At 38.7% G+C, this 21,684-nt stretch overlaps 1 protein-coding gene across 1 annotated transcript; it reads right to left on the reverse strand.

Annotated features, from left to right (window-relative positions):
- Positions 1–651: 651 nt before the first annotated feature.
- On the reverse strand, positions 652–21,211 carry LOC110469749 (sodium-dependent neutral amino acid transporter B(0)AT1). The gene is made up of 12 exons (XM_021528791.2): positions 21,010–21,211; positions 12,594–12,734; positions 11,098–11,235; positions 9,991–10,172; positions 9,117–9,227; positions 8,232–8,344; positions 5,852–5,980; positions 4,951–5,107; positions 4,609–4,813; positions 3,872–4,031; positions 1,447–1,609; positions 652–858 (listed from the first exon to the last, which is right to left on the reverse strand). Exons 1-12 carry the CDS (start codon positions 21,209–21,211, stop codon positions 652–654), a joined length of 1,908 nt encoding a protein of 635 aa, XP_021384466.1.
- Positions 21,212–21,684: the final 473 nt, after the last annotated feature.

The raw sequence follows: 21,684 nt of genomic DNA on the forward strand, positions 1-21,684 counted from the left end.
GTGTGTGTGTGTTTGTGTGTGTGTGTGTAGATGAACCAGAGCCACCTATTGCTGCTGCCCCACTGCAAGACTTCCTCTACTGTCATCAGCAAAAGCAGGATCTTGGAAGTCATACACAATTTATAAAATATATAGAATTCTAAATTAATGAAGCAGTCATTCTCATACTTAGAAATATTTTTTATTAAATATTTTAAACTTCTCTATGAGACAAATAATATTAGTGGCTTTGTGCAACACAGTGGCATGTAAAGTAAAAACAATTTAATGTGCCAGAGAGGATAGCATTAAGTTACCCTTCATATTGGCCACCCAGCCACAATGATTACACATGTAAGAGTCACTTCATGCACAGTGCATCCCCAAGCAGAGGGGATAGAAGCCAGTTTCAAACAAGCTGGCTTCAGAATCCGAAAGAGGACAAATTATTTGGCCTGGTGCCCTAATCACTTGCAAATATCACTTTTTTGCTTCCAGAAGCCAGGCCATCAATTCTTCACAGTGCATTGCATTGTTATGCAAATGTTTACCTGGAAACAACACATGGTTATCCTTTAATGAAAATAAAATTAACTCCGGATTCATAAAAAATATTTGTTTTTACTTTCCTCATTGATAAAGCATCCTTCCACACTTGAAAAAAAAATGGTTTTATGATAAATGCTTTAAGTTTCCATTAATGGAAGTCTCAGATGTAGCAATAAGGCCAGCACGATCATTTTTTTTCTGACAGTGGTTCCTGATGGCTTTGTAGATGGCAAAGGTCGGGATGGTCAAACTGGGCACTCCAGCGAGGATTACAATGATAGCATACACCCAGGGGGGATATTCAACCTTCTCTGTTTTGGGAAACTCCTCCTGAAAGAGCAAACAACCAAGTTGTAGAAAGTCACGAGGAGCAATTACCTGGACCATGCACACATTCAGTAATTCAACAGATCAAAAATGTGATCAGAACGCTGGCCGGCCGTCATGGCACAACAGTTTGCCAATTCCACAGCAGATTTCAGCTCAAGGGTTTCCAGCCTCAGCTGGTTTTGACTTATTTTTACATTAAAATGATGTAAAGAAAATAGCATGAAACAGTAAGAGCCAGGAAGGGAGACTGGGGGACTGGAACACTTCTTTGGCACAGAGGAATGTGGGCATGGGGCACCTGACAGGCCACCAGGGCATATCAACCTTTTTGTGGGAAGGCTGAAATCAATTTTGTTAATCAACCTTTTTGTGGGAAGGCTGAAATCACAGAGTAAAGGAGTACTGAAACATTACAGGGAAGTGAGGTTGCAAAAGAGGAGAAAAGAAAGCAGTCCCATTTCCATATCTTGTGGCAAATGTGCTAGAAAACATTTTCAGATGGAAGATGAATATAACTGACAATGACTCTTACATTAAAGAAGAATACTTAAAATGATTATAAATAAATATTTTGGTTTACACACTTACATAGCTAGGGTCCCAAACACTGTAGAGCAGTTCTTGGTTGACTTTCACCACAAAATAAAAGAAAAAGATAACTAACATAATGAGAGGACTGATGAGTCTCCAGGTAACTTGCCAGAAAATGTTGGGCTTGTGTCCAATCATGAACTCAATATCCTTGTTAAACCTAAAAACAAAACCAGGAGATTCAGACTTAAAAGCTGGCCAGAATCAAAGAATGCCTGCTCGTAAGCAGGGAAGTCCAAACTAGCCCTAAGTGTAGTTCCCAGGAATTTGCTAATCTCAGTTTGAGACCGGAACTGACAGCATCAGCAGTTAGACCTCAGTAGTTCAAATTATGGCACATATCACTGCAAGTCTGGAAAATTATTTTTGGAGACGTACTGTCTTGGAGATGTCTGTGAGACATGTGAAATAGCTTCAACAAGAAAGAGACAGTGCAGATGGATTTTCCCCAGAATATGTTGCAGTATTGCTTCACAATTTTTTTGATAATTACGTCAGTATTGCATAAATTAAAGGGTGATACAATAGTAATATTAAATTGATACAGTATTAATATTAAAGTGATACAATATTTTAAAAGAACAAAAGCAAATAGAAATAATTTGATAATTAGATTATAATATAATGTTTGCCTAATTTGGATATTTACCAGTTTTCTCGGGCTGAATGATGAAACAATATTTAATTTCACCCATTATTAAAACACCTACATTGTGTTATTTGGATTATTCATGGAACATGCAGTGGTCAGTGGGGCAAAAATATTTCCACAAGAAGAAACAAGTTCTGCATTGAGAGTGGTACTGTCTGCATCAGCCCTGAACCAGTTTATGGCTTCTACATATAATGCAACACGTTGTGCACACACTTCTTAAAAAACAGTTTGGAAGTTTGAGGTTTCTGCTTTTGTCTTTTTGTCTGGATTTCCTACATATCCTATGGTGATAAACCTGAGGGGACTATTCAGTTGGTCCTTCAACTTGAACACACTGAATCCACTAGACTCTCAATTACTAAGTAAATTTATTTTATCTTTTCATCCCTAACTTCTGAGGTCTTGGTGTCTTAAAAGGACACAGAGCCCCATGTCCTGACTGCAAGTGTAGTTCATGTGTGTCATGGATAACACACATGTTCTCCTTCAGGCAACAGAGCCATCTTTCTACCAATGACCCTTTCTCAGAGAAAGGTCACAGAAACTCATCTGGAGCAGATAACACCACTTTTGGGCAGCCCTGAAAAGCTCTGTTCTCAGAGAGGGCTACAGTGGTGTGTACTGGCCGCATTAAAATTTGGTATGAGGCTCTTTTCCGAATCAAACACAAACACACACACCTTGCCCCCAGTTTATGGACTCAGCCCATGCTTGTGTCCTAGGAATTATTTTATTTTATAAGCAGTTCCGAGATCTTAAAGGGAAGGAAAAGTGATCAACACAGCCTTTTCTGTCCTTAACAAATTAAAACAAGCCTTCTTTCTCAAGGGTACACCATCTAATTTACCTAAGCTGATTCATGTTTCCTTGAATAGCATAAAAGCATGGGAAAATGGGTCACAAGGGCATTCACCCCACTGCGAGGAGCAGCAGCTGAATCTGGCGCAAGTTCAAGTAAAACTTGTGGGTAATTGAATTCCCTGTGCTTTATTTCACATTTCTTCTGTTTTTATTGCAAACATGAAGATGTTGAAACCTGGTTTATTACATCTGTAGAAAGTTGAGAGGATAATTACTCACTGCTACAACTGATAAAGTCCTGGATTTATCAGCTAAGAATGTATCTCAGTAGCTTGGATTTGCAAGCTGCTGTATACTAATAACTGCAGCCTGCCTGAAGAACCCTGTCTTGGACAGCGTCGTTTAGCACTCCCTGTAAACACTCCTGGGATATAACTGTGTTAAACTTTCAGCTCAGTGCCAATGTGCATGTACTTTGCTTCTCCTAATTAAATGTTTAATGCAATTATCCTGGAGAAGATTTATTATAAATGTCACCATATTTAAAAGACAAATTATCTATAGTGGTTCTTATATAACTGTTGCATATATCTACATTCTAATGGGTACTTTAAAAATTGCATTCATATTAATACACTCCAGAGCTCTTGTTGATGCCTAATATTCTCTTGCAATATCTGAGGGATATCTTTATTTGAACTAGTTGTTAAAGAGCATTTTTTATTATAATGTATTAATAAAGGGGAAAGCTTTCACATACAAATACTTAACAAACATTATTTCTTTTTGCTGAGAACTCTTTAAAAAACCTGAAACATATAAGCAACCTTAAATTATAGCTGCATAATTTCATTGATTTCTATAACAGAAATTCTGTGCACAGAGATGCAGCAAGATGTAGCTATACATCTAACAATAATCACTTTATGCATTGATATGAAGTAGTGGTTAAGCTGTATTTCATACCTGTCAATTCCATAAATGTAGACGACTGAAAACATCTCACAAAATGCAATTATCAGCAGGGGAATAGAGCCAGCAAAACTATCAAATAGACTCAGCCAGTAATTACCAGAATTCAGCACAAAAATGAAAGCTATCAAATAACACACCAAACAAACGAGACCTGTGGGGAAAAAAACAAAACAACAGCACACTTAGGCAAAGAAAGCAAAAGCAAAATGGGAAAGAAAAGTATTTCCCCAGTAGCTATAAAGCTTAAAACGTAACTCTTGCAGCCTGAGGCCACCACCTTATTTTTTAATGGCACTCTCAGGAGCCTGGCTTCTGTTTGGGTAAAACTCTAACATTATACAGGTGGCAGATGTTGCAAACAAAAAGGGAGAAAGCTGAGGAGAGAAAACAGGTCCTCTTCCTCATAGATGATGGGATAATGTTGCTCTGAGAGAAATCCTGCTTGGATGAAGGAAGGACTCAGATCCTCCAACTTCCCAATGGAGGAGACAGTGGACATCATGAGCAGGCTGATGGGCAAGCCTAAAGGGTGACAGCTGCCTGCAGGCTCAGAAGGAGCCTCACATGAGTTGCCCCATTGGGAAACATGAGAAAATCTTCAGTAGGTTGTCTGGGAGTCTTAAGACCATTCCAGATCAGAAGTAGAAGTGGGGTGGGATGCTTTTTCAGCATACAAGCTGCTCTCTGGGGAGGGTGGGGAGGTCACTTTTCTCTAAAAATGCACCTACCAGTAATAAGTTCCTTAGGCACTCTGGGGGATATAATCTTGAGATCTTGTAAAGGTACAAGCACACCTTCCATATTTCCAAACATAGATGACAAACCCAAGCAGAAGAGCATGATGAAGAAGAGAATGGACCACAAAGGTGAGACAGGCATTTTGGTGATAGCTTCAGTGAAGACAATAAAGGCTAGGCCAGTTCCTTCAGCTCCCTGGGGAAGATTTAGGATCATTGACATCACACAGCACTTAAATTTACATTGGTAGTCACTAGACTTTGCAATTAAGTAGTTGCTATGCATTCCTACCATATTTAAGGTATCAATATGTGTTAGGTTGTTAAACTTACATCATTCAGGAAAGTTTCCAGATCACAGGTTTCAAACTTGAGGCTTGCAAAAGTTGCTGGATCAGTCATGTTGCACAGCTGCTGCATTTGTTCAAAGTTATCTTGGGTTACATTACCTTCTGGCAAATCAAATGCATTCATCAGAGTAAGAATATTTCTGAAAAAGTGAAATGTATGTAATTTGAAATTATTAATCTGTAAGCATCATCAGGATTCATTTATATCATCAAACAAGTCATTAAGAGTACAATATCAAGATCAGATTTGACGCTGAAAAGTCCAGCAGATGTACATTTGCAATTTTCTTTCTTCCAAGGTGAATATAACACTGTCTTTCATGGCATAGATGACTCTAAATGGATGGACACTCTAGGAACCCATGCAGGATTTAGTTGCTTGTCTTAGCATTGCAGACTAACACCAGTCCCCAGACTGGGTGGATTATGGGAATGTCTAAGTTGTCTGCGGCCGTGAATCATGCAGTGTCACAGTTGAATGGGGAGGAATGAGGCTGGAAACCACTGAGTCTGACTGCCAGGGTAAAACGAGGCACCCCTGATGAGACCTAAGCTTTTGAGCTCTCTAGGAGGAAACCTAAACACGGAACTAACACAGGAACCAAGGAATATTACATTCATGTTGTATGTCATCATGGAGAATAATGTAAAATATAGTTGCTTATGCAACAATTATGTAGGAAATAAGATAACTTAAACAATTATCACTGTCTGTGGGATTTGTTCCACAAGATTCCATATTTTTATAAGTAATGAGTGGTTCTGATGCTGTGTGAGTCGAGGTGCAATTATTCAGAAATGAGAAATCCATAGTCAGCAGGCTAACAGCTGCCTCAGCCAAACAAACACCTGCATATTCCGTGGTTTTTTTCCCAATAACTCACTTATCAAAACAGTCATCATATCTTGCTGTTGCTCTGAATCCAATGATGGAGTATATGACGGTGGCGGCGTAGATGGATGTGAAACCATTGATCACTGAAACGATCACAGCATCTTTCTCACAGTTGTTGCTGTAATTCAAAGAGAAGAAACAATGGATATCAATCACATTCCTAAAATAAATAGCAAAACTGGCTACCAAGACTAAGAAAAAAGTAGTCTAGGATGCATAGGTACATCAGTGAGCTCTCTAAAGCACACAAGTAGTGCTGTTAGATTTAGTAATTTAGAACTTGGTGCCTTAAGCAATTTAATAGCTATGGTTTTGGTTTCTTTTGGTGGCTTTTTTTTTTTCCCTTTCAAATAATCTTGATCATAAGGAATAATTGCCTGAGCTGTTTCCATGTTTAGTTCATGGGAAGTAAAGTATGAGGGGCAAAAGTCCCCTGCTTTTTAAGCTTGTCATGGATGTGTGCAGAAACGTGTTGCCACAGGTGGTGCCTTCAATGCTGGTGTATTGTGCTGCAAGGTGAAAGATTTGGACTTGAATTCAAGTACTCAGACGTGAAAAGTGAGCAAAGTTCACTTTTCATAGCACTTAGGTATGGTGAAATTGCAGTAGCCGAGAGCACTTGGAAACAGTTTTGTTTGGCTGTTGAACAAAGTACGGTTCAAAATGTTCTCAAGTTTTGGAAGAACAATGTAACATTATGCTGATAAGATGGGACAGAAAAACTCTGTAGAAACACCTCTGTTGCAGGCACTTCCTGCCAGTGTGCCTGTGCTAATACATAAAATTGGCAGAGCCAGAAACAGACTTTCATCTGAGAGACAAGATAAAATATCAATATTAAATTAGTTAATCATTTTAAGAGAAGGCTGTAAAATTGTAGATAATTCATTTCTCCTGGGCAAGAGAGGAATACTGAGATTAACTTAATGCTGCCATATTAAATTTTCTGAACATGTTCAAGAGGAGAACCAAGTCCTTGTCCAACCAAGTCCTATCACACTGTGTCCTTTCCCCATTTATAGCATTGCAAATGGGCACCTGATGGATGTAGGGCATTGAATTCCTTGCTGTAGTCTTGTGTCAGTTTTTGCAACATAACATGAGATTCTCAATGACAGGCTTGAAAAACATTTCTTCCTTTTAGAGAAAGTAAGATTCTCAAGCTCCTTCTCATTATGAATTAGTGAATCTTTGACAACATTGAAACTTTAATGAATTTTCTGGTGTTTTTGTACTTTCAAATGATGCAGGGGCAGACTCATTGACCTGGTCCAGCTGGTGCTGGATTGCAGGTAGCCCAACACCACAGTGTAACACTGTGGAATTTGCATGGGGACTTTTAAAATTGTATTCTTTGGAAGTTTAGTGACTTTGTTCAGTTCCCTCCTTAAGTCATGAATTATTGAGCATTGAATGAACATGGCCTGAATGCAACTGCCCCGTGTGTTGGAAAACCCCAAGGACACTGCTCCTTTTCTTTGTGTCTTTTGGAAAGGTGGATGCTCCCAGCTCTGACCCCATGGCCATGGGACATTGACTTGGACCTTAAGCAGAGCCTGACATCTCACACTGAGACTTGCAAACACCAAAAATTCCAGGTGATCTTTTCAAAAATACATGAAATCAAAGAATGGTGGCAAGGAACTTCCTCAGTGACTGAAATGCTGCTGTGGTGTAATTGAACCCAAACCAAAACTAAAACACAAATTTATAAATGCATGACCAAGCCATAACTTAATGACATATCCAAAACTTAATTCAGAGATGTCCATCAAAAATATTAGATTTAGCAAATGCCACACAGTTTTTCTTTCAAGAGTTCTGAAGGGATGGCAGGCACCAAGAGGCATTGGTGGTTGCTCCAATATTTTGTAAGAGAATGTAGAATATAGTATTGCATCATAATTCGCAGGCTGGGTCCGTCTCTGGGTGATGGAATTTCTCACTCCCTGGTCCCAAAGCACACATATAAAGGAATTGAATTTAAATTTCAATATGAGATATATATCTTCATTGCAAAGCTGAAGTTTTAAACTGTGTTCTGTGAATTTATTTGAAATATGTGCTTTACCACCTGCTCTGAGACCAAGGGCATCACCATGCACCAAGCTCTCCCACACTCCTGCTCAACAGCTGGTGCTGGGCAGCCAGTCCTCTTCTTCTTATCCTGCATCACCACATCTTTCTCTAGGAGGTCAGTCAGAGCAGGGACCTGAAATCTTGATTTGGGAGAACCAGGAGATGCACTGTACATGTCTGAGGGGAGGCTGTCCCTATCCCAAGAAGCACAACAGTAGGGCAAAATAGGGATGTTTCATTTGAAAGAATGAAATACTCATATAAAATTTAGGCTTTGCCTGGCTACTTACTGAACAGAGTTGTAACTGGAGAATGAAATGAGACCTCCAAAGGCCAGGGAGAAGGAGTAAAACACCTGAGCTCCTGCATCCAGCCACGTCACTGGGTTTGCCAGCTCACTAACCTGAGGCATCAGACACACAGCTTTAAGCACATCCAACATTGCTATTTAAACCGAGCATGAGAGATTTAAAACAACAATTAAAACAAGAACGTTAATCATGCAAGACTCAGTGCTCCTGAAGAATTTCAACAAATAGGTCAATATTTTTGTCAAACTTACTTTTTTTATAAAAGAAAACCTATCTGAAGTTTTTATGTAAGTATTTTTTAAATGGATTTAAAAAATTGCTTTGCATAGCTAACAGATGTCATGTCTGGTTTCAGAAAAGTTGTTTATTACTTAGCATTAATAATGATCATTCAGAGATCTGCTTATGGAAAATGATCCATCTTTTAATTTTGTTTAAATACTGTTATATTATTAAAACATTATCTTAGGGTTTTTTGTTCATATGAAAATTGGGTGGCTTCTACTCACAAATACATGATTTATGCTTTAAATTTAGGCTGGCTCTTAGGTAGAATACAAGAAAATAAATCAAGCCAAATAAATGACAATCACACTGCTCTGTAATGATAATTCAATTCGTTAGAACAGCTTTTGATGGAGGATGGAGACAGAGAGAAAATATTTCTGTATATGTACACTCGCTATGTCCAGTGCAGAGGATTCACCCCACAGAATCAAGATTTTTTTAAGGTGCTGAGGGATACTTAGAAAAGCACTTACAGGGTCACTTAGAAAAGTGGGAAGGACTAATTTTCTATCAGTTGTTAATTACAGAGAGGACTCCACCATGTTTCACTGAACAATGACCCAAGTAGTGGCTTACATTAGGGGTGAAGAGATACACAATTCCATTGGTTGATCCTTTCAGAGTCAAGCCACGGATCAGGAAAATGGTAAGCACCACATATGGGAGAGTTGATGTCACATACACAGCCTGCACCAAAGATGAAAAAAGTAAATAAACCACTCAAATAAAACAAAACACTTGAATTAAAAAAAAAAAAAAAAAAAAAGTGAAGAAAATAAGGAAATAATCAAGGTGTGTTGATCAACAATAATGGCAAGTTTCAAGTGAGTCACAATTAGCATACTACAGTAATAAATGTTCAATGAAATATTATTTATGGTACATTTGGATAATAAATACTTTTTTAGCAATAGTAATCTATTTAAGAGAAATTGTAATTGTTGAAATTCAAATCAGATTATTCAAAAGCAGCATCAAAAATAATGTACACCCCAAGACCAAACTGATGCAAGGATGGACTCTCAGGTCTTTGCTGGGAAGAAGAAAGTTGGTCACTCTTTTGTAGAGATAATATTTAGGGATTGCACAAACCCAAATAAATCTGTATAGGTATGTTTTGAAGAGAATAGCCATAAGAAAAAGACAGTCCCTTTATCTTGCATTAATATTAGTGTTAAAGCCATAATCCCTAAAATGTGTTCCTAGAACCTGTAAGGACAAGGAAGACTCACAAAAAGTTGGTCACAAAAATCTCCACATAAATCAAATAAAGTCAACTTCCATTCATCTTCATTCTTCAAAAAGCAGTCCCAGTCATGACACAAAATTTTGGACATGCTGTCACTCAAAAACCAGACAGCTTCTACAGCATAATTAATTCTGTATAAATAAGGGATCACAACAGCATGATTAATATAATCTCATAAAAATTTCCCCCCAGATAGAGTACCTTTCCTGTTGTTTCAATGCCTCTGATTGTGCACACATACAGCACACCCCACGCACATGTTAAACACAGCAATAGCCACCACTGGATACTGCCAGAATCCTCAATGGAAGTGGAGATGTTCAGTGTTTCTCTGTACCAGAAGTAATCTACAGGAGAGCTCTTGGCACACTCTTCTAAATAATCTGTAACCACAAAATAGTTGTCATTCTGTATGTCTTTTATTTACCTGGAAAAATGGAAGCTAAATAATTAATATCAGTGTTTTAAATTGTTCCACGTAATGCCAATGGATTTGTTGTTGGCAAATTTTCAGATTTTTGGAGGTTGGTTTCATGGCAAAATGAGAGATTTAAAAGAAAGCTGTTTAACAAGTATTTTAATACAGTGGCTCTTCCCCTCCCACACCTCCTTCAGCAATATTTTTTCTTCTGTTTTTCTTCTGTTCTGTGGAGCATTGTTCAAGGTTTTGTCAACTCAAGCTGAATCCCCAGCTCCCTGCAATGTGCTGGCCTGTGCAATATTCTGCCCTGGCCTGCCTTTATATGAGGCTTTCCATGCTTATTCTGGGAGAAGAGGGGCAGAGCACTCAGAACAGCTGCTCACAGAGCCAGCAAAAACACCTGCTTCACACAGTGTCATGCAGGGCTGACCATGGAAAACAAAGCTGCTGTCACCAAGTGGTCTCCAAGGAGCTGTAGACTCGTCATACTGAGAGGGACAGGTGTTTCAAATGGATTATGCATTTTTTTTTCCTTTTCAATGTGCTAATGGAGGATTGTTGAAGAGATGGATGAAAGACATTGCTCAAATCTGGAAAATGTTCATGTTTATACTAGATCTGCACTTAGTGAATATTCTGTATATGAGCACATCTGTCAAAATCTACCATGAGGTTTCATATAAGAAGGCAAAATTTGCCTCAGAGATGAAGTGCTGTCCACGTTTTATTTAATGTGTATTTGTACAAAATACAAGTATCACATAGTGCAATGTGCCTGACAGGACTGCCATGCCTTACTGCTATTTCACAGAAAGGCTCATTTAGAGTAACTGTTAGAATCAGAAATCTGTGCTGGGAAACAAATTACAATATTTTATAAAATATACCTGTTCTGTTGTCATTGAGAGGACAGTTATTCCATGGCAGGGGTTCTTGGAAGGAGTTGAAGAAATACCACATCACCCAGGCAATAATAGTATTATAATATAAGCCCACCAGGAAAGATACAAACATTGATGCTATGCCTGAAAAGAAAAAAAAATCAGAACACTGTGTAAATTGCAACGCTCTTGTCTTCAAGATGTATCAAAGTACATTAAACTCAACCTTTCCCTCCACCCCTGCCACATTTTGGATGTAGGTTTATTACTGTGAATGTTTTGCCTTAAAGGTTGGACAGGTGAGTTCTACATAGAGTTAAATCCTAAAACCTCTCTGAGACTGAAGGTGATGCCCACTTAGGAGCCAACTTTCTGAGAGGACTGATTCCCTACTGACACCACAAAATCCTGTTCACAGCCTTGCCAGCTGATGTCCAGGGAGCTTGGGATGCTGGACACAGGTAAAGCTCAACTGACTTAGGATTTTGGTTAAATGAGACTGAAATATCTCCTTCTTCCACAATGTCCCTGCAAAGGGCAGCAGCAAAGGTGGTGTTGTACAGGATGGATGGCTGCCAGGAGGCACAGTCTGTGACCAGGTATGGAATTCACGCTGGTATCTGTCCTCCTCTGCCTGTTCCCAAGTAATCAACCTCTGATGACTTCTCTGGCAGACAGTAAATGCTAATCATTAGCTCCTGAGTGCTACCAAGTTATAAAGAATCTTGAAAAATTCCAGATGCAATGAACAATTATCTTTTGTAACTGATTTACAAATGCAGTGGATGCCAAAGCAGACCTCTCTCTTCCCTTTCAAGTGTATGTTTGAGGCTGGAAGGGATCTCTGGAGGTCAGCTGGTCCAACCGCATGCTCAAGCCTGTCCACCCAAAGCTGGTTGCCCAGGACCATGTCCAGGCAGACTTTGACTGTCTTGGAGGCTGGAGACCCCAGAACCTCCCTGGGCAGCCTGTGCCAACACCTGCTCACCCTCACCATGTTTCCTGATGTTCAAAGGCACCTCCTGTGTTTGCTACAGAGGTGAAGAAGTATTTTCTGCAAAATACTGTTTCTATGGTTTTTGGAATGATAACTCTCAGATACAAAAAAGGTAAAAATTAAGTGGAGCTGAGGTCTATCCGATAAAGATTTAATTAATATTTATCCACAGAACAGTTACAGAACAATTTTTGGTGCACCTAAAAATTCATCCTAATGGTAAAAACAGCCAGTATGGATAATACAGAAAATATCACTGAGGCCTGAAATTGGTCTCAGATTAGGGAAAGGTTTTAACAGGACCCACAATACTTGGGAATACGAACATAAAATTGTCATTATCCTTTATCATTATTAGTTTGGCCTATCAATGTAGAGTTAGGAAGAGCGGAAAACTAATAGATCCTGAAATTTCTCACAGCACTCCAGAATAAAACCTGGAAGATATGTTTTTTAGATCATCAGTTCAGAGATTTGTGCTTTCTCAGGCAGCTGTTTGACTTACCAACCCCTTTCAGGGTAGGGTGGATAGAGCTCCATACGCCCACACTGCCTTTCCTCAGCCTTTGACCAATGGCAAACTCAAGATGAAGTAGGGGGATACCCTCCAGGACTAGCAAAATCAGGAAAGGGATCATGAAGGCTCCTGGAATGGATAAGAAAAATAATTATTCTAATCAGTGAAGTACTAAAACAAAACAAAAACTTTAGGTTTGTGAGACATTGACATGATAAGCAACCTGTAAGCACCTTTGTGGAAACACTGCCCTGTTTTCTGAGCAATGCTTTTCCTGCTTGCCCAGGCAGGGCACTCAGGAATCATGGAGTTTCAGCTAGGAATTCTAATTCTTCCCAAGTGACACACATAAACAGAAATTATACACTCTCAAGGTTAAAATTTGAAAAAGCCACCTTTGTATTGCAAGTGGAGGAAAGGTGGCTACTGTCCTGGAATGCCTTCCTTTTTTTTTTTTTTTTTTTTTTTAAATGCAAAAAATTATGGTTTTATAGTTGTGACTCATGTGAAGTATATGAAATAGCTGAATGAACTAAGCCCTAAATAGCCCAAAGCCCTAAGTACCCCTAATTATTAGACAGGAGCCTTGGGCTGTCTGCTTGAAAAAACAATAAGTTCTTGGCATCTGTGTTCGACAATGTTTGGGGTTGATTAGAAGACATCTGAAGTACAGGGTTCAAACCCTGTTAATGACAATAAGGTTGGTTAGTATAGGACAAGTATTCTTAACTAATTTTTTCCTGAACAAGGTGTACCTTGGATATGGGAGGTAACACAGAACATCACACTGCACTACAAAAGTGCTGAGTCAAATGCTTTAGAATTATGGTTATCTGTCATTACAAAATTGCTTTAACTTTCTAATCTAATAAGAATAATGAATCTGAAAGCAATGAAAAAAATGCAGACCAGAATGATGAGGGTTCAAGTCTGAGTATTTACTAACTTTTTTCTCATGTATGCAATGAAAATCAGATAGCAAGTGAAAGAGGAAATCTGAAGAGTGAAAACTGTTCCAGAAACTGAAATTTACTTCCTGTAGATTCCAAGCTATCAAGAAAGCTGTCGAGCTATGAGCACACAGCACACCTCTTTAGTTTTTTTGCTTTCTTCTTTTTGTGTCTGTGCAAGGATGGTCATGGGACCCCTTTATCTGACTGCTCTGTCATAGGTATGTTATACTTAAAGACTTCTTCTACAGTATCTTAATAAAGGGAACTCTGTAAATGTCTGAAGGAAATCCCCTGAGGCTGATAGAACACTCTTGCCATGTCCACCATAGAAGATTGTTCAACTCTGAAAGTCCTGCAGCAAATTTTACACACTGTGCTGTTGACAGGGAGAGCTGTGGTGTCGGGACTGTGCTGCTGCTGAATCTCCCTGTCTTAGAGGGAAAGCCATGTCTGCCCAGACTGCTAGAACTGTGTGAGTGGAGGTGAACTTTAGATTAATGAGAAAATACGTATCCTAAATCAGAGTACCAGTCTGCCTCCTGTCTGCTGAAAGCAAAAGTTTCAGAGTACCTTTGAATGCTTTCTAAAGCTGCACAGGAAACAGCCTGATCTCCCCTCCCTTCTGCCAACAGAGATGATATCTATCAAAAAAGATTCTTCTTTGATAGGTATGATAAGGAGCAATTAGTCATAGCTTGAAAAGACTATAAAGGTTGTACATTTCCTTCTTCAATATGATCTTTGACTAGGGACACAATTTCTAATCAAGTCCTCAAGTGATCTTACTGTGACCTGACCAAAAAAGGTGATGTGTCTCCATTAGGAGCACCTCAGCTGAACTAACTGCCAGTCCATGCTTAAGTTCCAAGGTATGATCTAAAATCACTGCAAGCTGAGTTTCAAAAGGTGACCAGGACTTATCCTCAGTGCAAATAGGGGTGTTTGGATCAGGTACAGATCCATCTTCTGACTTAACTGCTACCATTGCTCAAGGACGGCTTTGCAAGAGAGAAGTGACAGGGTGCTATAGCAGAGACCTATACGGCATCCGAAAGAGCAGGTAATGAGGAAAGACCCAGATGAGGCATCCATACAAACTCTGTAGGGCCAGGTTTCAGACTCTTATGAGGTGTCCTGGGCTTGAAAGAGAGAAAATACTCTGGAATTTAAAACTGCTGGTATAAACACAATGATTGTGTCCTTCTCTAATCTTACTCTCATGAGAGCTCCTGGTCAGAGTGTGACACGAGGGAAACTGTGTCAGGCTGACATGGGTTGGAGCACAGGGCACATTTATGGCTTCTTGCACTTCCATGCACTGGCAAGTAACTCTGTCTTTGTGAAAGGCCAGGGACTCCACGTGTGGAGGTTGTCCCACCCATCAGGAGGGGGAGGATGGGTTTCCTCCAGGAAAGGAAGCCATCAGGATTTAAGGGGATGGAATGCAACAGTGAGTGAGCTCTCATTGCATACACTGCAAAAATCTTGTTTACTATGAAAACAAAAGTAAAACAGTTATGAGAAGTGTTATTCACAGAAAGAGGGTGGAGAATCAGCAGATAACAAACTATTTAAAGACAAATTTGCCTGTACTGCACGTCTAATCAGATGAACTGAAGCCCTTACATGCTCACCGCTGCATGTTCCAGCACAGCTAAGGAAGTCCATAAAGGCAAAATGGGACAAGCCTTTAGAAACTGGAAGGACAGACACTCAGTTCCTTGCAGTGACTGAGTCTGACAAAGATTCAATGAGTCCCAGAACCTCTGCCAACAAGGGAAAAACCTTTGCACTGTCAGCAGTGATGCCAGGCACAGGTGGATGAGGAATCCATTGCCATTTCTGGGTTAGATGCCTTTTGGGTGACAGTGAACAAAGCATGGAGAGAGGGCGGCCCTGTTATATCTGACAGTAGCAGCTACAGCAGTCTGTAAATTTGTAAAAGTCCCTGGAGTGGTGGGAAACAGAGGAAAGAACTTCGTTTTGGAAGAGATCCTAGGTACTCAGAAATTGGAATAAGCCCATGTCACAGGTTTGTGACATGAAAATGCACAGTCAGAAAGACGTGAGTCAGGAATTGCCTGCTTCAGCACTGACACCATTTGTAACAATATCTCAAATAAGACCACAATGCTAAATTTGAATTTGCAGCTAGGGGAGTTCACTTTCCTCAAAACTAGGGTGGATCATCATAGTTCACTCTTTCCTGGCATTACAAAATAGACACTTTTCTCCAAAGTGAGGCAGCACCAGCCTGAGGCTCCTAGATCTACCACAGAGCTGCTCCACACTTAATACAAAGCTGTTCTTGCAAAGACCAAATGGGCTCCTGAGAAGGGGATGTAGCTGAGATGTGAGAAGTGAGGAAGAAAATAAATGAGAAACTCTTCCTCTTGGAGATGATGTCCACATAACCCTTTTCCCGAAGAGATAGACTGACACAAAAGAAAGAGAGAAACAGTCAACGAAGTTGGAAGTTTAACAAACATCTCTACAAATAAATATTAATCAGTCCTTCAGTCTTTGACTAACAAAAAGTATTTCTCAGTATTTCTTCTGGCTTCCCTCTGAACTGTTTCAGTTTGTCAATCTACATTTTTACAGTAGTAACTGGGTTTTAATGCAAGCAAAATGAACCACAGTGATTTTAAAGATTGATAATTTTTTTAGTAAGAAGGTTTTTTGTGTGTGGCTAAATGACATGCTTTATAGAAGTCTGAGAATATCATGTCTGTACAGCTACCTTTGGCAACTGGCTTCAATAAAACATATCTATTCTGGTGCACTAATCACTTTTCAGGGATTAGTCATTCACCCTGATGTGCAGCACGTGCCACAAAGGATTTTTGAATAGAATTTTAGGTATTTGAAATTAACAATATTTAGCTGTAGGAATATTGCTATATTTTCAAGAGAAATAAAATTATAGCTCTCAATGATATATGACACTTTTTTTCTCTTTCTTGCCTTCTTTGGTTTCTAGGGTTCAATTCTAGCAGCCAGTTCAGAAATCAATCTCTGCTGCATTTCCCCGTTCTCTCAATTTCTCCCCAACCTTTCTGAAAGAACCTATAATGGAAAAATAATAATTTGACTTAGCAAACCTGCCATATAGATACATAGAGTCAATATGGTTGGAAAAGACCTCTAAGATCATGGAGTGCAATTACTAACCACTACACCTTGTCCCCAGGTGCCACACCCACACACCTTCAGAACACTTTCAGGCTCACACAGTACACAAAAAAATAAACAAATACTTTTTAAACTGCCACAATCTGAAAACAGACACTGTGTATATGTACACAAGCAATGATTGATATTCTAGTCTGAAAACCTTACAACTGAAATATTAGATTCTCATCCTGTTTCAATACTGTATTTCAAAACAAATAATATTTGGTTTGAACATCTGTATAGCTGTTATTTCCTCTCTAAGAGCTTCTTATGTCAAATTTTAAAAAATCATTATTGCTTGCACATAATTCATCACAAATGGAAAGCAGGCAGACTTCAGATGGAGATGTTTTACTATAATAACATATTCTTAGACCTCAACTGTAGCAGCATGTTATTTCATCAACTGCTAAGTGAGGAGTTGCTGATGTCCCTTCTTTCAGCGTGGCCTGCAGAGAGATAAAAAAGTTCTCCCTTGTGCAGTGGCAAGGTTTCCATATGCAAGCTGTACATTTAGAGACTTTTTAAAAAATCAATGGTTTAAACATTAAACATGCATCCTTTTTTTTTATAATGGTTATCAGGGATAAAATTAAAATGTTTAACAGTTGATTAAATGACATGTTGCTCAATAAAGATTAAACAAAAGCTATGAGTAATGTCAGAGACAGCTATCAAATGAAGGGAAATTTCAATCTCATGAAGATGGTGAAATCACTGAGGCAAACACCACACCTTTTACATTGTGTGCATATTGAACTCTATTTCACGTTTGGAATGATGGATTTGACAACTTTCAAGACATTAAAGGATAAAACGTGCTTTGCTCTACTAAATTTCACTGGAGTAAATATTCCATTTAAAAAAATATAAACTCATTATCTATGACAACAGAAGTAAGTAAATTATGTAACCACCATTTTATTTTTGTGTATTTGGGCATCTCAGTGTAAAAACACTATCATAGTGCTGTGCTTAGGAAGAAGCAGTTCTCAAATAACTACAGATTTAAGTTCAATATCTGAAAATAAGCATTACTTATAAACTCAGTGTTCCTAACTACCTTCACTGCAGACAATTTGCAGAGAAAAAAAATCCACCTTTTTTGAAGTCCAAGTGCCACACACTTGGGTAAATTTTATGCTTTACATTTCTATTTATGTAATCCATTTATGTTTCATAAGGGATATAACATGTACAACTGCCAGTTCACAAAGTAGGTGGACATCCAGCCACATTCAGTAGTGTTCTTGGCTGAAATACTCTCCACACCATTGCTACCAGACCTCACCCATCCAAAATGATCCAAACATTAATCCATATAACTCATAGTAAAAAAGAAAGAAGATAAGATAGCAAAGCCAATCCTTAGAAACTAGAAACTATTTTCAGGAGACTGTCTATGTAACCTTGATTCTGCATATACCTAATATCTGATATGTGGTTACACAGGAATTTTTCACATCCACTGCAGATATTTCCTGTACAGAATATAGCTGGTTGTTTTGGTTTTGTTTCGTTTTTTTCTTAATCTCTTAATCAACCATAATCCACTGTCATAGCCAATGTGAACTTTATGACTCTAAAATAATCACTCCAGGAACAATTCCAGGAGGAACATAATCCCTGTGTCCAGTAGGAAAGCAGGAACAGGATTTCCTGATGCTCTGCACTCAGGATTCAGTGAAGACATATCTTGAAGACACAAAGTACGAGGACAAACACCATCCAGGGTAAAGGCACTTGAACTCCTGGGGTAGAATGGAGTTTCCTCAGTGAACTCCTCTTTGCTTTCTAGTAGATAATTAGGAAAAAGGAGCATAATGTTACAGTTTTACCCTACTCTGTTATAAAGGCACATCTGTGCCCCTGAGTGGACCACTCAAATCCAAATATGAATGAATCATCTTGGCTACCATGCTGAGGGGCAAAGACTAAGGCAAAACTTGCCAAAAATCTAGTAAATAAAAACACATTTCCAACTGGATGTAGGTGAAACTGGACAGAGGGAGTACAACTGAGGCTGGATGTCATAAACAGGGACTACCACAAGCATTCTATTCTGGAGTGGTTTTATGGTGTCAGGGAGTCTCCTTTAGCAATCTGGCAGCTGCAATCCCAGATGTTGCAGTGCTGCCTCTATCGGGTGCTTGGTATGCTGTGAACACGGCTGAATGGGAATTAGAGATACAGGAGCCAGAAAACCTCACGAGGCAGAAATTGTCTCGACACCAAAATATCTTCAGAAATAAGACCTTTGAGATTTGTTTTTCACAGTACAAATAATCACATGTTCAAATTCAAAGGTATCCATCCAAAAAGCAGGCAGTGGTTTTTTTGGGGGGGTTTTTTTGGTGGTTTTTTTGTTTGTTTGTTTGTTTGTTTTGTTTTTTTGGGTTTTTTTTTTTTTTTATTTAAGGGAGAAGTTTGAGAACAGAAACTGTAACAGGAGGAGGACAGTGGTGGCAAGAGCTGGATTTAGATTGACCATGAGAGGCTGAGTTCTCTACAGCAAAGGAGGAGGAGGGATTGTACAATAGCTCTCCATCCTTATGTGTGATGAAATTAGAATACCCTTTCTAAGAAGTCACAGGAAGGCATTACTTGTGTTTATTGATATGAGTCACAGCATTTGGTGCTGTGCAGAAGAATATTAGAGAAGGTAGTAAGTCTAGCTAGGATACATATCTGTGCATTAGCTTATAATTCCTTTGCTATGTGCTCCCTTTCAAATTCTGCCTAAAATCTGAGTGAGAGAGACCCAGGGGGAAAAAACCCAGGGTTAACTGCTGTCAGTGTTCCTGACAGTGTTTCCTCAGAAAGAACAAGTTACAGGATGATGAGAAAGAAAAATAATTGCTGCCAGATGACTGATGCACACACGAGCAATTCACAAATCTTCACTGATATCAGTGATAGAACCATGATCCATACCAAGTTCTTTGCATTTGTTGGGTGCTTGCTTTTCAGCTGCATTTCACAAGATGAGAATACAAGAGAAAGAAAGACCAAAAAGAAAGGAAGTACTTATAAATCTACCCTGGAAAACAGGTCATGTCCAGTTTCTAAAACTAATTTTAAAAACCTGAGAAGCAAATGAGTGCTATCAGTTCTGGAGATATACATCCACTTTTTTCAAATTAAAATTGTCAAGTATAGACATGCTTCTGATTGTATGTGTTTTAACTTTTTTGCTACAAGAACTGACTCTGCTGCAAATGACCTCCAGTTTGCACTGCAAAATTTAAATATGAGCCCATGTTAGAGAAATCTTAATGATAAAACATCTCTTCTTGCAACTGTTGTTGCACCTGTTGTTGCATGTTCCTGAGTCTGGGTGAGCAACTCCCCACAGAGCCCTCACTTGTCCCTACTCTAACAAGGAAAGCAATTTTTAAATATCTCACCATGTACATGTGAAAGAATATTACTTTGAAATACTGTTCCTTAAGCCAAAATTTTTCTTTCAAGACCAAACATTACAAAAGAATAAATACATTTTACACATATCCTGGAGTGAAAAATAGACAATAACCAGATAGCAGACAAAAAAGTCAGTTAGAAAATTAAAAAATTATGTTGTTGTGTAATATTTAAGCAATGTTAAGGTTCCCCTCAAAGTTACCTTTCAAAATAAATATCAAAAGAAAATAAAATTTCTAACATTGTCATTCAGGTCTTACCTAAGCCTTAAGGAGTTCCAGTAAATTATACAGTTAATAATATATGCTTGGATTTTAAATTACTTAATAACACCAACTGCTAAACAAATGTTTTTCATGCTAACTTCATTCATGCTGTTAATCCTAGCACAAATTACACCAACACTGACTCTACATACATGTGATACACGGATCAGTCCAAGCCCAATGAAAATCCTATTAGAAAAAGATCATTTGGTATCATGATCACAATCATAGTCCCAAGTAGTTTATTATTATTTTAAATACACAATATATATCTATGTATGGAAAACAACACTGGGTTTAGCCTGAGAAACTAAACTATGTCCATGGCAGTGGAAGACTCACTTGTTCAATCCTGTGTCCTGAACTAAAACCAGACCCTTCCTATTCTTCTATCAGTAATGTGACTTCAGTGGGTGATCATGACCTGTGAAATTACCTTCTCTGTTATACACTCTTCTAGAGAGATCATCACTGTTCTCACAGGACCTGAACAGTTCTAAACCTATTCCATTACTTGCTTACCAAAAGAGAGATTAAACCTTGTTTAGAGTTACCAAAGTTAGTAAAGATGTATTAAAGACATACCTCCTCCATGGCTCTGACAGAGATATGGGAACCTCCAGACATTTCCTAAACCCACACAAAACCCTACACACGTCAGCATGTACTGTGCCTTGTTGTCCCATTTTGGTCTGGAGTCTGCCTCTTCTTTCTCAAGGACCTCAAGTTCTGCAAGGGAAGGTATCCTGTCCTCCAGGCCAGGATTGGGCAGCTTCAGTTTGACCATGTTTTAAATTTCCTGCCTGAAAGTGCTGCCAGTGAGGAACAATGAGAAAGGCAGCTTGTCAGAACCCTGCTCAAAGAGAGAGCATCTATTTGCTGTCTTCAGCTATATATACTGAACCTTTGGCACTGGACTTGTAAGAGCAGGCTGGTGGTAAAAAGAAGCGTCAGCAAATCATTCAATTGACCAAGTCAGCTCTGACACTTATTAATGCTTTATCTGCCAAGGTTTTATGGAACAGTCTGTTCATCCACTAGAATACATTGATTTCAGCTAATGTAATTCAGGAGATAATTTGGCTATAAACCCTAATCGTCTATAAGAATATGTAACACCTCTTGCCACTCCCCTGTTTAAACTCACTTAAATACAAATATAGTCCTAGCAAATGAGCAATAGTAGGATTCCACTGGACTCAGACTAAATATGGAGATTTCATATCATTTTTTATTGGGAAGACAAAGTGATTGTTACTC

Source organism: Lonchura striata, chromosome 1 (assembly GCF_046129695.1).
Source record: "Lonchura striata isolate bLonStr1 chromosome 1, bLonStr1.mat, whole genome shotgun sequence".
Classification (NCBI taxonomy): domain Eukaryota; kingdom Metazoa; phylum Chordata; class Aves; order Passeriformes; family Estrildidae; genus Lonchura; species Lonchura striata.

Excerpts from the sequence above, each read along its gene's own strand:
- LOC110469749 (XM_021528791.2), bottom strand. The coding sequence starts at position 21,211 with ATGGTCAAACTGAAGCTGCCCAATCCTGGCCTGGAGGACAGGATACCT. Across the intron at positions 11,236-12,593 it reads CCCTACCCTGAAAGGGGTTG|GCATAGCATCAATGTTTGTA; the intron begins GTAAGTCAAACA and ends TTTTCTTTTCAG. Across the intron at positions 4,814-4,950 it reads TGGAAACTTTCCTGAATGAT|GGAGCTGAAGGAACTGGCCT; the intron begins GTAAGTTTAACA and ends AATCTTCCCCAG.